At 43.2% G+C, this 15,380-nt stretch overlaps 1 protein-coding gene across 2 annotated transcripts in view; it reads left to right on the top strand.

The window, feature by feature from the left end:
- Positions 1 to 15,380, top strand: part of SHCBP1 (SHC binding and spindle associated 1) — a 227,768-nt gene that overhangs the window by 24,075 nt on the left and 188,313 nt on the right. For both annotated transcript variants that reach the window (XM_078671492.1, XM_078671491.1), the window contains exon 3: positions 14,095 to 14,210. In XM_078671492.1, the coding sequence (XP_078527618.1) occupies positions 14,095 to 14,210 (116 nt within the window). The remainder of the gene's footprint in view (positions 1 to 14,094; positions 14,211 to 15,380) is intronic.

Raw genomic sequence — 15,380 nt, 5'->3', positions numbered from 1 at the left:
CAGGGGTGTCCTGCTGCTGCAGGGGCACCCGCTCGCTTGGGGCCAAGCACCCTGCCCTCCGGATGATTGTAAAAGCCTGCTATAGGGGTGACTTCTAGGTTTTAAGTGCAGTGACCCTTAGATATTGTAAACCTATACCTTTAGTAAGTGATGCATGCACCAACTTAGACAGGCTGCAATGGCAGGCCTGTAGTTCCATTTTGATTGGTCTCTCATGGGTGGCATAATGCATGCTTCAGCACATGGGAGACCTCTGGGGTACCTACGCCCTGGGTGCATGGATACCCTATACTAGGGACTGACCAGGGTACCCCACTGTCCAATCTGGGATGTACTTAGGTGCTGAACACAACAGTTTAGGGAGAAAGCAGATAGAATGGGGTTCTGATTAGAAATATCCCAGACTAGTAAAAAAACAGCATCACATCAAGCAAAAAGTGGAGGTAATGATAAAAAGCAGATCCTACTTGCCTACAGAAATTAAAAATGCTAAAAAACGAGTTCCAGGGGTGGGGGGGGTGTGTTGGGGTCGGGGCACAAATGCTTTGCTACACTTTAGCAGTGGTAAGACACAGAGAGGCCTAAAGCCATCAAAATCAGACCGGCAAAAAAGAGAGGGGAACAAGAACAAAAAATTGAGGATATTTCTTGCATTTAAAATCCGGAAACTTGTGACTTGTGACCTCTGCACTTGAAGGCATGTCATCTTAGCAGCAGCACAGAATATAGCCCCTCTGGTTTGAGTTTGACAGCTCTGCCTACTCAGCTTCATCTTCAGGGTCTTGAGAGCCCTTTTGTAGGAAGTCTTATAACTTTTAGAATTGAAATCTTCTTACTCAAATCATTACTCCTACCCAGTGCCACTGGAACGATGTGGTTGTGCTACTGCTGTGGCGATTTTTGCATAGTTATAGATTTGCCATGTAATCCATCATCTGCTGCATAATCTGCAGATTTTAACAAAAAAATAATTATTCCTAGCTCAAACGGTTAAAAAGTTACTAAAAACGCAGCAACACATGTTGCCTCGCAGCGGTAGGCCCTATTCAAAGGTTGACTGGTCACCTCTGTTCTGTTTTACTATATTTGGGTGTTGAACTAGCACTAATGAGGTGCTATCAATGCTCAGCCAGTGTTAACAGGTTTGGAAATGACCAAATGATGAAGTGATCTATCACAAAATGTGCTGCATTATGCCACATATGTTGCCTTTTATTGCTGCATAATTTACTCGACCCTTCCGCTTAATATGACCCTCACATGCCACATCATTTCAGTGGCCCTGCTCATAACCTCGTTTTCCAGCCATAATGGCAATAGGTGTCAAGGATTTGGAGATGAAGAGCTCCTACCTTCTCCGGGTTCTCAATTTTCCCTTCTTCATAAGTCTGTATAATGACCAAGTTTTTGTCAAACTTTCTCTGTTTTCAAGGTGCCAACAGAATCTTGTTTTTAGTACTTTCCATTTTTTTTCTTGCCACCCCCTTTGTTTAGGCTATCTTAGTTTTGATCATGTAATTAGACTGCTGTAAATCTTTGAATGGTGACATCAGAGCCTTCGCAGTGTGCTAGTTTTCTTCCATTGTCACGGGGAATGAGGATCACTTCTCTGTCACTCTTGGAGAAGCCTTATACACCCTAGACCTCTATATTCCTCCTTCTGTCCTCTCGGGTGGTCTGCCTTCTTGATCCCTCTCTGTTCCACAGCCACTTCACACCTTGAGGCTCTATCAGGGTTTCGGTATGTCCAAGGGCTTATATTGCTTTCTCTCTCCATCTCCTCTCATGTTTGGCGGTGTGTCTGTCTTGTCCCCTTTCCATCCTGCTTCAGCAGCATCATACTAGGAGAAAGAGCCACCTCCTGTTCCATGTAAGTTACGAGTCACTGATTCATGGGAGCAGGGCCCTGTGATCCGTCCACAACATTGACAGAGTCTGGTCACCTATTCCCTTCTTCTGCCTCCAAGCCTAGTCACGGCCCCAAGAAAAGGCAGCCCTACTGAACCTTCAAAAAAGATGGACATCTCCGTGCTCTAGGATACTTTCCATAGTTTTGAAGCAAAGATTCAAGTGTGTTTTATAGTTCTGTTGGAAGACTACTGCTGTAGAAGGTTAGCCAATACAACTGCACAGGCTAGTTATGATGCAGTACATGTCACCCTGCATCAATGAACTATGCAACCCTACAGTTTTAATTGGTGAGTGAGCTTTTTGTAATCCTGTAGGAGTCATAGCTTCCTATAGGGACGTTAAAGGGTGGTGTTCCCCCTTTTTCAGCCCTTAGAAGACACAAATATATTGAGATGTTTAATGACCTTGAATAAGTAAAGTAGGAGCACTCACGAGGCATTTCAGTACGAGGTAGAAACTTCAATGTTTACCCATGAAGGGTCTAGGAGTAAGTCCGAGGGATAGAAGCACAATGTGCACCCTATCCTATCCTACCCATATAAATATATTGATAATTGTACCCAGAAGGACGCCCTGACAGAGCTGAATATTATTGCAAGTTAATGTTCTATCTTTTTGGCTTGTGAGGTTTCATACGTAAAAGATGAAAACAAATCTTCAATTTTTTTCCTAACTGGGGTCTCCTAGCTATCAGGGTCACCTTTCTTGTGACACATACTTTCTCTCTCTGCTCTCCTCGCGTTCTCAAGTTATTCTACTCTTTCTACCTTGCACTCTTCTGCTTCTCTCTTCGATGCCTTCCTCTTTGTCTCACTCAATGACTGCTGGTGACAGTTGAAAATAATTGGTCTTTATACTTGTCCCGAGCCACAGCGAGTGATCGCTACTTGTAGAAGAGTTTTCAGGGTGTGGGGGTTAGTTACCCTCCTCCCCAAACCCCTGAAAAACATTTTAATATTGCCCAATAGGGCATTTTTTAAAGCACAGTTTCAGTTGTATGTGCTTTTTGATGTAAATTAAAAATGGAAAAAAGGGTTCTGACAACCATATGAAATTATTGAAGAAACTTTTGATTCTTCATGTTTGATTTTCGTTGTATGACTTTTTTAAGATGTGGCTCCGCCCCCTTAAGCCTCTGATCCCCCCGCACCCCCCCAAACCCTCTTTCCGCCTTACATGATATATATATTTTCCTCCTATTTTAAGCCAGTTTTCTTTCTACAATGTATTCTTTTTTCCACTTTGCTTTTATTTATTTTACATACTTTTTACTACTTCAAATTGACTCAATTTGTCTTTATGTATCCCTTACTGTCAATCCTGTTTGACCCTTCTTTCACTTGACTGCTTGTTGGACTTTGCCCTTTCTGGAGGGTCATTCCCAAAATCTTTTGCTTTCACCCTTCTGTTGTCTGAACCTGTTTGTTGTCTTTTAGGACTCAGTGCACGTTACCACTGCTAAGCAGTACTAGAGTGCTTGTGCTCTTTCCTTTAATAAGGGTGAAATTGCCTTATACCCAATTGACACCTTTAATGTACGTGTACGTCCCTAGTATATGGGTACAGTTCTTGGAGCTGCCACTGGTTGATGCACCCCAAGAAACAACAAAGGAGTGAAACAACCTGATAACAGGCTAACAATGTGTCCCAAGTACAACTGAATGAACAACAACCCGCAAAAATGCTGAATAAACGGCTGTACTAGGAAGCAATCAATATGTTTTAATAAAACCCTCACTCATCAACATAGTTGATGACATGCTTCATCATAGGGTTTTTACTCAGGAGACAGAATGTCTCCTGAGTATGCACCACGCCTGAATTACAGCGGAGCTGGTATCAATAACATGTGAAGTGACAGTGTGTCGTGATGAGTGAATTAAAAAATGTTGGACTGTACTATAATACAGGAAAAAAATATCTTATTTATTAAGAAGTCAGGCCAGCATTATTAAAAACTAGTGAGCGGACATTATTGAGCTACAAGGCACTCAAATATGTCCTATAAAAATAGGTCGACATGTTTCTGCTTTTAATTTGCTATGTTCAGCTAAGCTTTCATCAGGACCAAAACTTGTGAAGAAATCCCCGGCGGTATACGCACCCTAAGGCGTATCCTAACCGTGGGACTGTGTGTAGTGATAAAAAACTCACGGTTGTACCCAGATGAAGGTTAGTCGTGGTACTTCCAGACCTTACCACTTTTCATAGAATGAGAAAAATATTCCCTGGGCACTGTGGCAGGGGTATTCTTCACGGAAAGGATATTTTCGTCCTTGCCGACTCCCCTCCCGAGACCTATTCATGGCACATCCGCAGCTTGCAACCCCGCAGTTCTTTGGAGCTGCCACTGGTTGATGCACCTCAACGCAAGCCCTTTCATTTCAGCCTGCAGCTAGTCAGAACCGCTGCTGCGCGGCACATCCTATCCGCAGGACCTCGCACCACTCCGCAACCCGTATTTAAATATATATATATATATATATATATATATATATATATATATATATATAGGGCACTTGTCCTAGTTCATTTATAATTAATTAATATTACCCACTGGTAGTCGCCAGTAGGTAGTTCTAGTTAGGACCTATTATCCATAGGAAATCCTCAACATTCTATTTGGAATAACTTTGGCGCCGGTTTACGAATCTTAGCGGAATTTTCAAAACTGGTGGCCCGCTCCGGTCCTCTCCTATCCTGAAAGTCTTGGGGTGATTTGTCAAGCGGGGGCTGAGAAAAGGGGGGGTCCCCAAACGTGTTTTCCCCATGCAATTTTCCATAGGAACGGTTAATCGCAGCTACAGCCCGAACTGCTGAACGGAATTGCACCAAACTTGGCAAAGAGGTAGATCTTGGTTCAAACTTGTGCCTTTTGGTTAAATGGTGTAAATTCTTTCCGTAGTTGCTGAGAAAATCAAAAGTAAAATCATAGATATAGCTATGGCCTTGGTGGATCCGCGCATCCCGAGTGTTGGCTGCCATTTTGTGCCTCATTAGAAGCGAGGCTCAAGAAATCAGTGGAACAAGTGTGCAAAACGTATAAAGGTGGCAGGATAGAACTATCCTGACCCTCTAGACCTGCTTAGGGGGTGCCACAAGGACCCCCAGGGCCCAATTTTTTTTTTATTTAAAACGGAAAAATGTGCGCAGGGTGCGCGGATCGTCTGAAAAAAAAATATAAACGCGCTTGTTTAAGAATTTGCCTCCGTTGGGGGCCAAATCCCGGGGGCTAAAATATTTCATTTAATGGGGACAACTGAATTGATTGCACTGTTCCCTCGAGAACAGTGTCTCCCCAGAGCACTCAGTGAGTGCTCTGGGGAGACACTGTTCTCGAGGGAACAGTGCACTCAATTCAGTTGTCTTCAACCCTGGTACAGGGGGCTCAACCCCACGGGCACCACCCACCTATATATATACCCTCGAGTAAAAACCCAACAGAAAGGAGTGCGTATCCCAAAATACCGTTTTTGGCCAGGAATTTAATGGGGACAGCCATCCCTCTGGGCTACAAAATAAATGGGTGGAGGGGGCTCAAAGGCCACTCTCCCACTCTCCCAGTAAAATACATGGATGGGGGCTCAAAGGCCAGCCCTGGGGACCGCTACTCCCTGGGGCTTTCAAAAAAATGGGTGGGGAGCTCAAAGGCCCCCTAAGCCTCGGGAACTTCCACCTCCCCGGGGCTTTGTAATTGAAGGGAGAGGGGCCGCGCGGCCCTCCCCCCCCCTTCCTGGAGCCATCGAGGACTCTAGGGACCGCCACCTCCCAGGGGCAGCTTCTGCAGTGTCTCCGGGTGCCTACCCTCGGGACACTGCTGTTTGCTATGGCAGGGTGAGAGCCGAGGCTCCGCCCTGCCATAGCAAACTTGGTTTGGATTTTTAAAGAGACAGCAGGGAAAGTGCTCTCTTTTAAAATGCAAAGCAGATTGCTTTTCCCCATGGGGAGCTGCATGTTACCAGCGCCCCGTGTGGAAATGCAATACTGGCTTCCGAGGGACGCGGGAAGCCGGCTGGGACCGTGGGGGTATTGGTTCTCCCCCACGGTCCCTAACGTTGTAAATAGGCCCTGGGGGGTCGGGTCCCCTGGAGAATAAAAATGAGTGGTAGGTGGTAATTCTTTTTATGGTGATATTAGGAGTCTCTAAGTTTTGGAATGTCGACAACCCCGTCTCCCACTGAAATTGCCACAAAGTAATTAGTGAAGCCCACACTGTGAAGCGTTTCACAAAACGTGAAACAGCAGTGTCTGATTGGGATCGATAAAGAATTGCCCACTGTTGAGTACAGAGTGGACAAATTGTACATGGGGTATTGTAACGCCACTGGCTGCTGCTCGCGCCCTCTCTTGAGGTTAATTGTAAGAGTTGTGTACTCCTTTGTCCACAACGCTCCGTCGTTTGTTTGCTCTCCTCTCTGTCATGTAGAGGCTCCTGGGTAAATATGACGGCTTCCCTACAGCCAGCACCTCTGAAACGGATCTGCTAAAGAGTCAGCCCGGGTATTACACTTCCAGTCATGAATTCCATTCTTTTCTTAGTAATTAAGTACTGTCTTAATGTCACATGTGAATTGGGCACGGAAGGGTACAGAGCAGTTTTGCAGTCGAGGAGAGCGCCACCTTCCCGGGTATTGTTTTCTAATTGTTCAAGGCTAACTTAAGTCTGGGGATCGTTATACTCGGCATTTTATTTAAATATGCAGGGTGTGCCTGGGCAGTCCCTGAAACCTCGGTGGTGCTAGGCAGTGCCTTATTTCTTCTGTGATCACACGGGCAGTACTTATGGTGTTATAAAGTGATACACTCACAGAACTCTTGCAGTTGTATAATTACCCAGGATTTATGTGCCTAACGGTTAGTTACATTATTTTTTGTAGGTGCTCTGTCATGTTAAATAGTATTCATTTTAAAATTTTCTATAAATAGATGATTATCACAATAAATACACTCTGTTTCTTTTTGATTTTTTAAGTAACCTTTATTAAAACAGAAATAAATAGAAATGTAACTAACAGAACAGTATAATAAAAAAAAACGTGGATTGGACTCCAGTGGAAGCAGCATAGGTAACCTGCAGGATAAAAATGAAATATAAGTATGTGTGCTATGTGGAAGAGGTAAAGAAATCTAGTTCGAACGAAATGACCTTAGTGACAATGGAAGGGAGGGGCAGTGGTTGGAAGTGAGAAGGGGAGGGAGAGTTTAAAGAAGAGCGGCAGGAGGAGATAGAGCGTCGGCCTATTGCACTCAGCCCTTACTGTTTATCCTCCGTCACCCGTTTTTTCTAGGACGCAGAGATCTGCAAGAAAGAGTGTGGTTTAAGAAGTCCTTAAAATTAAATACATGAAGGCAGAGATTATGGGCTATATTATGAAGGAAGGGAGAGAGCATTATTGCCGTTTTAGCGGGAGGAAATCGCTGCTAAAGAGGCCATAAGGGGTTCATAATATGCTGTTGTGAATTCACTTAGAAGCACAGGTTTTGGTGTGAACCTGGGTGTCTATAGGAATTCACATGGGCATATTAACCCCTTATCGTCGCTTTAGCGGCAGTTTCCTGTCGTTAAAGTGGTGATAATGTTCTCACCGTTCTTTGATAATATAGTCCTACATTATTAGTTACTGGAAAATCGCTTGTATTCACCTATGCACCCAGAGTGCTGCACCCCAGTCCCTTCCCCCGCAATGTGCTCATTTGTAGGTTTTCAACACTGAGACTTCACAGCTCACCTGCCACCACTGGTGTGTCCTACGACATGTTGGTGCAAGCTCCGAGTCCGGGATACATTTCTATGGAAGAGCAGGTCTCCACAATGGAACGGTGCGTTGGTACTGCCATGGAAGGTGTTAGAATGGTCAGGGCATCATTGCAGGAGAGAGTTCCCGCTCAGCCCCTGTCAGCCAATCCATGATTTTCTGTAAAGGGAGAAATAATTTAATGGTGGAAACGTCTGGAGGTAAATGAAGGTTTATTTTAAGCTTGATAGAAAATAGGAGTTGAGTGCATCTTTTGTTTATAAAATACGATCAACCGTTCATGGTAATCGTGGTTCAAAGCGGATGTACGTTGTTACAACGCATGCTTTTACCACGCATGCTTTTACAACGCAGGTTTTTCAACGCAAGTCGTTACAACGACTTGCGTTGGGGGTTCTGGATACTGAATAGTTTAATTTACCTTTCCAACTCCAGTCCCCGTGGATAGTAGGGAAGGTGTTGGATAGTAAATTAAACTATTACCTATCCTAGAGCGCCCCCCCAGCGCAATTCGTTGTAATGACTTGCGTTGTAAAACCTACGTTGTAAAGGCACTGCGTGGTAAAAGTTGCGTCGTAAAGGATGTTTCCCTTCAAAGAGGAGTTGTAGTGCACGAGAATACACAAGGTTAAATAATAATGTTATGGTAAACTTTACATAGAAAGGAATTGACCGCATGCTAGAAGCTTAATGTTTGCATGTAATGCAGTGGCTGGAGCCGGTGTGCATGTACACTCAGTAAGGAGCGAAGTACAGTGTCCTAAAAGCCAATGCCACGTGTCTGCAAGTCCGCGCTACCTGATTGCTCAGGTCTATAGTACGGTTCAGTAAGTCCTTAAAATTAGACCGATGTGACTTAATGAGGTCACAGATCACAACATAACATTTGGCAATATTGCCTATTCGCATGTGCGCAGTCTGCCTGATGCATACCACCCCTCTCGCAACACCGCTCTGAAGAGGTGTCTGTAGGGCAGCGCTGCCCGCTGTCTACATTACGGTTCAGCAGGTCTTCAAAATGAGACAGAGAGGAGACTGAATGAGGTGAGAGATAACATCATTATGCACGGCAATATCGTTTGTTCGCATCTGCGTAGTGACGCTGATGCATCTCACTCCTCTTGCCTCACCGCGTTCAATTAGAGGCCCAGTTCACCTAGGCTGCTCTGCTTACCTGCTGCAAACACTGCAGTCAACAGAGCTCACAACTTGAATTCTGCTTTGGATTTATACTGAGGACAGCTTTGAATTCAGGCTTGATTTATAAATCTGCACTGTGGACAGCAGGGTTCACAACTTGAAAAGAGAAACCGTGTGAGAGAGAGAGGAAGAGAGAGAGAGAAAGAGCGAGGGAGAGAGAAAGAAAGAATGAGAGAGAGAGAGGAAGAGACAGACAGAGAGAGAGAGAAAGTCTGAGAGAGAAAGGAACAGATGGAGCAGAAGAGGGAGTGTTGACACTGGAGAAAATCTTCGCAGCTCACCTTTCTTCACTGGTGTGTGTCCAACCACGTGCCGGGTAATAGTGCCCCCTCAAGTTTAGTGATCTGAAATACAGTATACAATTAGTAATTGCAGAGTACATACAACTGCTAACGCATATATCTATGTTGCGCCTCTGCGCACCCAGGCTGCTGTATTCCATCAAGTTCCCCTGCAAGAAGGTTTCTGTGTGCTCTTTTCCTCCCAGGATGCTGTATCCCAGCCACTCCCACTGCACAGCGGTGACTTCCCATTAATGCGCACCCAGACTTCTGCACCCCATCCACTCCCAGTGCCCGGAGGTGAGTGCCTGTTCCTGCGCACCCAGACTGCTGCACCCCATCTATTCCCACTGTTTATTATCCATGGTTCAGGGATCATTGTACTAGATCACCTGTTGTACATCAGTGGACCTACGATTTCACATCTTCTTTTGTACTGTTTTGTCATTCTTACTATACTTATTGTACTGGGTGAAATGTTTTAATGCAGTTGCATTCTTTCCACACAGGGCAGTGGCAGTATTGGCTTGCAGTAGGTAGCTCGCGTTTTGTGTTTCCCACAGTGGTACAGCAGTGATTGCTCTAGCAGGCCTCGAAAAATCATAAGAATGTTACTAGACCTGCCGGTCTAGTTACTTGAATAATCTACCCCACATAACTGTAATGTACTTAACCCATAAACTGATCTCGTTGTCATCCTAGGCAAATGTTTTATTTTACAGAGCCACCTTTTCCTTCATTATCACATAAGAGCACTTTCCAATATGTGAGTTCAGCATTTATGCCGTACAAAAAAAACGATAAGATTTGATTTAATAGACTAAATGTTTACTCCATGCATAATAAGAATCTAACCCACATATTCGGGTACACATGACTCCTGGCTTGCCTCTTAGTTCACTAATAGCATTGCTATCAGTGTGGGCTGGAATGTCTCTCACTTCATCTTTAAAAACTCATTTTTAATAAATATTTTACTGATGCACGAGGCGTAGTACACTGACATTTACAGGGAGCTCATTTTCCATTGAAATGGCTAAAAGCGTTCCGCTAACATGCAGTTCTACTTGCAAAACTATATAGTGTATAAACAATAATCTGTGGAAATTGGGTTTCCCCAAACATTTTATGAATGAATGAATGAATGAATTTATTTATAGAGCTCTACATTCACTTCAAGGAGCATCTTGGCGCTAGCTGAGAGTAATCAAGAGGGTAGCAGCAAGTAAACAAGAGGTTAGATATGAGGAATTGCATTCATAATGAGTGTCATATGAGGGGAACACGATACTGTCGGGAGTAGAAAACCTCCATGTTTTCAATCTCTTCCTGAAGAGACATTCTGATTGTACAAACCCCAATTTGGGTGGCAGACTGTTCCAGACTCTTGTTCCTAGAACAGCTATGGTTTTGCCTTCTTTTGTTTTCAGGCGGTAGCTGGGGACTGCTAGATAGTTATCATTTGTATATAACCAAGTAAAGTGTTCTGTTTCATCACACAGAATTTCAAAACAAGGGATTTCATCACTACTGAAATTTATTTTCAAATGTTTGTACAGTTCACTTTTAAGCTATTATTTAAATATGTGTTGGAAAAAACATGACATCCTACAGCCTTTCGTATTACACTTTTTGTACAGCAGGGTATGTCAAAGTTTACTTTACAAAATCTTCAAACTTTGCAATCTGAGAATTAAAAGTAATTGTAGATGTAAACTGACTTTTAACCTCTGTCTCTGAACACAGAATAAATGTGACAAGATAAAAAAAAGATTTAAAGGCTCCTTAATGCTCCTTCACGTTGTGAGTGAACAACACCAGTTTGTCAGCTCCTTGGAGTGATGAGTAGGCAATAAAAATATAGGTCGTCCTGAAAAAATATGACTCGCAATAGTGAGTGGGCAAGTAGATTTGTTAAGGCCTGCCTAGGCCAGGGTTTCCCAAACTGTGGATTGTGAGCCGCTGGTGGTTTGCCAGCCTTTTTGGTTGGCCGCAAATGTTCAAGCAATAAATAAAGATGCCTTTAAAGTCTCTATCTTGTCACATTTGATGCACTTTAAAGATAGGTCATATGTCACAGATGTCAGTCTGTCTTCTGAGAAATTGTTGCTCATTTTTTTTATCATTCAGGAATTGGTGTTTATGAACTCCTCTCACTTTGCAGGCAGAGAAAGGAAAGTAATATGAATTATGTGACAATATTGCGGAGATACAAGGAGTGTTAGACTTTAGGATGTCTATTTATTTTGTAACCCAGGGTAAATGTAAATGAACTGGGAAGAGAAAATAATGCTAGTTTGTTTTGTAATTCTGAAGTGATTAAAACAAAGATTTCAACAAGATACGAACAAGTCAAGGCACTTGACTTGACACAAAATTATAAATATTGACAAAAACCCAATTTACACACATCATCCAATGTGTGCAATATAGATTTAAAAGTAAAACTGTATGTTGGTTTAAATTTAGTGGCCATTTCAAATGAAAATGTGCCGTCCTTAAATGACGGCGCACTACCACACGATGTTTTAGTTCCATTAAACAAGCACTGGCAAAGCCAATAGTTCTCAATTATGCATGAGCTAGTGGCTTTGCCAATATATTTTAACCATGTTGTACAACACCTTGGGTGCTGTTCAGCATGACTAGAAGTTTGTGGCATACAGGGGAGTAAAGTGGCATAGAGTTGAGTGGAGTATCATACAGTATAGCTGAATAGTGTAGATTGAAGCGGTGTACAATAGCGTAATGTTGAGTGGTTCAGAGTGGGGGAGCTCGGAGTGGAGGGGCATAGACTGGAGTATTGGAGAGTTGAGTGACGTGGTTTGGAGGGGCAGAGAGTAAAGTAAAGTGTCAGTGCTTTGGAGTGGCGTTGGCGTAGCTTAGAGTAGTGTGTTGAGGAGTGCAATGGCATAGAGTGTTATAGTTTGGAGTGAAGCGTCATGAGTTGTGCGGCTTGGCATGCCGTGGAATAGTGTCATAGTTTAGAGTGGTGTAGCATAGAGTGGAATAAAGTGTTGAGAAGTGACGTAGTATAGAGTGGAATGCAGTAGGTTGTTATATAGTGAAATATTGTGGAGTGGATTTGAGCAGGGTGTTGTGGAGTAGTATGGTGTAGTGTGAAGTGGCATAGAGTGGAGTATTATCGTGTGGAGGAGAGTGTCATAGAACAGAGGGCAGTAGAGTGCTGTAGCATAGAGTAAATTGGAGTAAAGTGTTGTGGAGTGGCGTAGAGTGGAACGGAGAGGAGTGGCCTAGAGTGGAGTGGTGTAAAGTTGAATGGGATCACATAGCATAGAGGGGAGTAGAGTATCGTAGTGTGTCGTGGCATGGAGTAGGCTGGAGTAGAGTGGAGTATGCATAATATAGTAGCGCACTGCCTTTATGTACAACCCATTTTAATTAGAAATAGCGATTACATTTGCACGGACCTAGTTTTACTGATAAAACTACAGCGCTCAAATGATAATGTGTGGAAATGTTATCATCAGGGGCCAGATGTACGGCCCTTACATTTTGAGACTCACAAATTGCGTTGCTTAGTGACTCGCAAAATGCAATGTACAACAGTGTCTCGGATACTGTTAGCGATTCCCAATGGGGTCGCAAATTGCATGCCTCCTCCGTATTCATGACAAGCGTAATTTGCGACACCATTGAGAATGCTAGCATTCCCAGGGATGGTGGCCTGATGGGGTCAGCAGACCACCATGGGACTGCTTTTTAATTAAAACAAAACGGGACGCATCTAAAAAAGAAAACTATAACTTTTCAGTTTCTTTTTTTAAGAGCAGGCAGTGGTCCCAGGGACCACTGCCTGCTCTTAAAAAATATTTTACACACACAAAGAGGAAGGGGTCCCATGGGGACCCCTTCCCGTTAGTGAGTGGTTTACCATCTACTTAAAGTAGATGGTAAACTGCTATTGTTTTGCGGCACCAAATGCGTTCGCAAAACAATAGTACATGGCAGTGAGTCTCTTTATTAGGAAGGGACGCCCCTTACTGATAGCGAGAGTCACGCACGCTATTTTGCAAGTCACTGACTCGCAAAATAGCGCTTGTACATGGCATTACCCTTTTTTGCAGTCGCAAATGGGCCGATCTCCCGTTCGCGCGTGCAAAAAATTGTCGTACATTTGGCCCCAGGTGTATTGAATTTTTTTATTGTATTAAAATATGTTTCCACCACACTTCAGTATTACAGCAAATGTGCTTTCCTAATTCTGATATATTCTGAAATATTTGCAGACATTTACATTTTGCTGTGTGCTAGTAAATGCAATATTCTAGAGTTACTCTCACATGGGCTGGGTACCCAGCAGGACTGTCAAATAAATCCACTCACTTAGAAGTCAGAAAAAGAAAAGTAAACACCAAGCTTTCTGAGAAGATAGAGCATGACGTGATTTCCGTCTATGAATGCACAGTAAATATGACTAGATAAGAACTAAATGTAGGCGTCTGGTTACATAAAGGGAGCGCTCATAGAAGAATACAATGAGCTCTGGTGAATAGGCTTCCCTCCAGGGTGCGACAAAGACACGCTGGGCAGCCTACAACTAATAAAGGCAGCAAATAGAAAGCAAGCAAATGTAAGTTACAAACCACAAAGCCAGTGGTAAGCAATGTGCGAATGCATTCGTGGGGCCTGCTTTCAGATGCTTCCCAAGATGTCTTAAGCAAAACAGACCACGTGGTAGGCTACTCCTGACCATTAAAGCTAGGTAGGTTGTGAAAGTTGGTCATTTGAAAATGTGCGTTGTGGTTCTAAAAAGTTTGGAAACATGGCTTAAGGGAGTAGTATCGATCACACCCACAGTAATTGTATTTACAAACGGATGAATGGCGACACGTCCAACTGGAGGAAAGATACATACCCAACAGCTGTAGATGTTCATTTCTTGTCATTTTATGCACTGATTTTCTCTGCTTGCCTTGTTCCAGCTGACTGTAAACCCTCTGAAGTACGGGAGTTCACAGCGGAGTACTTGGAGAAGGTTCTGGAACCGTCAGGGTGGCAGGCGATCTGGCGCACGGATGTCTTCGAGGTGCTCGTGGAGGTAAAGCCCGTTTGTTCTGTGGAGACGTTTGCTCTCTGTTTGCTGCTCTCTAGCTGACTTTGGTATTCATAGTTTCACTTCTTGAGCTGATTGAAGCCTGCGTTCAGAGTTAATTGACTGGTGGCTAAAGTATTGGCTCACAAAGAAGGCATTAAGGATTCACTTGCTGAGGGTTGTGCTGCTGGCTCTTTTCGTTGACAGGCTGCTGGATTTGAAGCTGCGAAATATAATTGCACTAGGATTATGTAAATTGGAACCTAGCTTAAATGTAAGTAAAACATATTACGCTCCAACAGCGTAGATGCCCCAGGGCTAATTTGTTTGCATCGCAAATTTGCAGTTAGAAATTTGCTGAGCCTCTGGTTTGCATGGGACACTAAATTACGTGTTTTAATTTCAAGCTCACAATTCGTCATTTTGGAGTGTACAGAAATCAAATTGTTGTGTTGAGAGACTGATCTGTATAAATATCTACTGATTAATTTAGAGTGTTTATGCCTAAAAACGTATGTTGTTATTTCACAGGTTGGGTTAGCTTTGTTTTGAAGATGGCCTGCACGCATTTGACTGTTTTACAAGAAGACTCCCTATAACAAGCATTTGCAATGCAATCGGTCTCGTATTTGTGAGAGTTAAAGCTATTGGCGCTGTAAATGAAAATGTCTTTTACCAATGTGTTCTGTTTTGGAGTTATGGTATGAAGTTTTTGAATGGAATTATGTGGATTGAATAGCAATTGTTAGTTGTGGAATTGTGTGGTGTGTATTTGTGTAGTGGAATTATGTGGCATGGTGAATTGATAGCGGTGAGAGCTGCACAGAACAGATAAAATGGAAGATAGAGAGGGATAGGTAGTATGTACATGGAGTGGTGAATGAACTCCAAATAGAGTATCAGACAGTGTGAGAAAAAAGTGGACAGCAGGCCACAGAGACATAAAAAGAGTATACCAGTGTACGCAGATGATACACTAAGAAGAGGAGGAGAGTGTGGGGTTTGAGGGACGGAAATCTTGAAAAGGTACATGAAAGAACTTGGACATCACTTTGAGCTCCTGAAAAGATCATGCTTGTTTTTTTGTGATCCTGGTCTTGATTGGAAAGACATTTAAAGACAAAATTTAGTACAGATGTATCTAATGTTGAGGGAGAAGAAACTGAGAGTCAACTG

This window comes from Lissotriton helveticus, chromosome 12 (genome assembly GCF_964261635.1).
Source record: "Lissotriton helveticus chromosome 12, aLisHel1.1, whole genome shotgun sequence".
Classification (NCBI taxonomy): Eukaryota; Metazoa; Chordata; class Amphibia; order Caudata; family Salamandridae; genus Lissotriton; species Lissotriton helveticus.
Note: the sequence above shows the minus strand (reverse complement) of the source record. Positions and strands in the feature narration are given on the sequence as shown.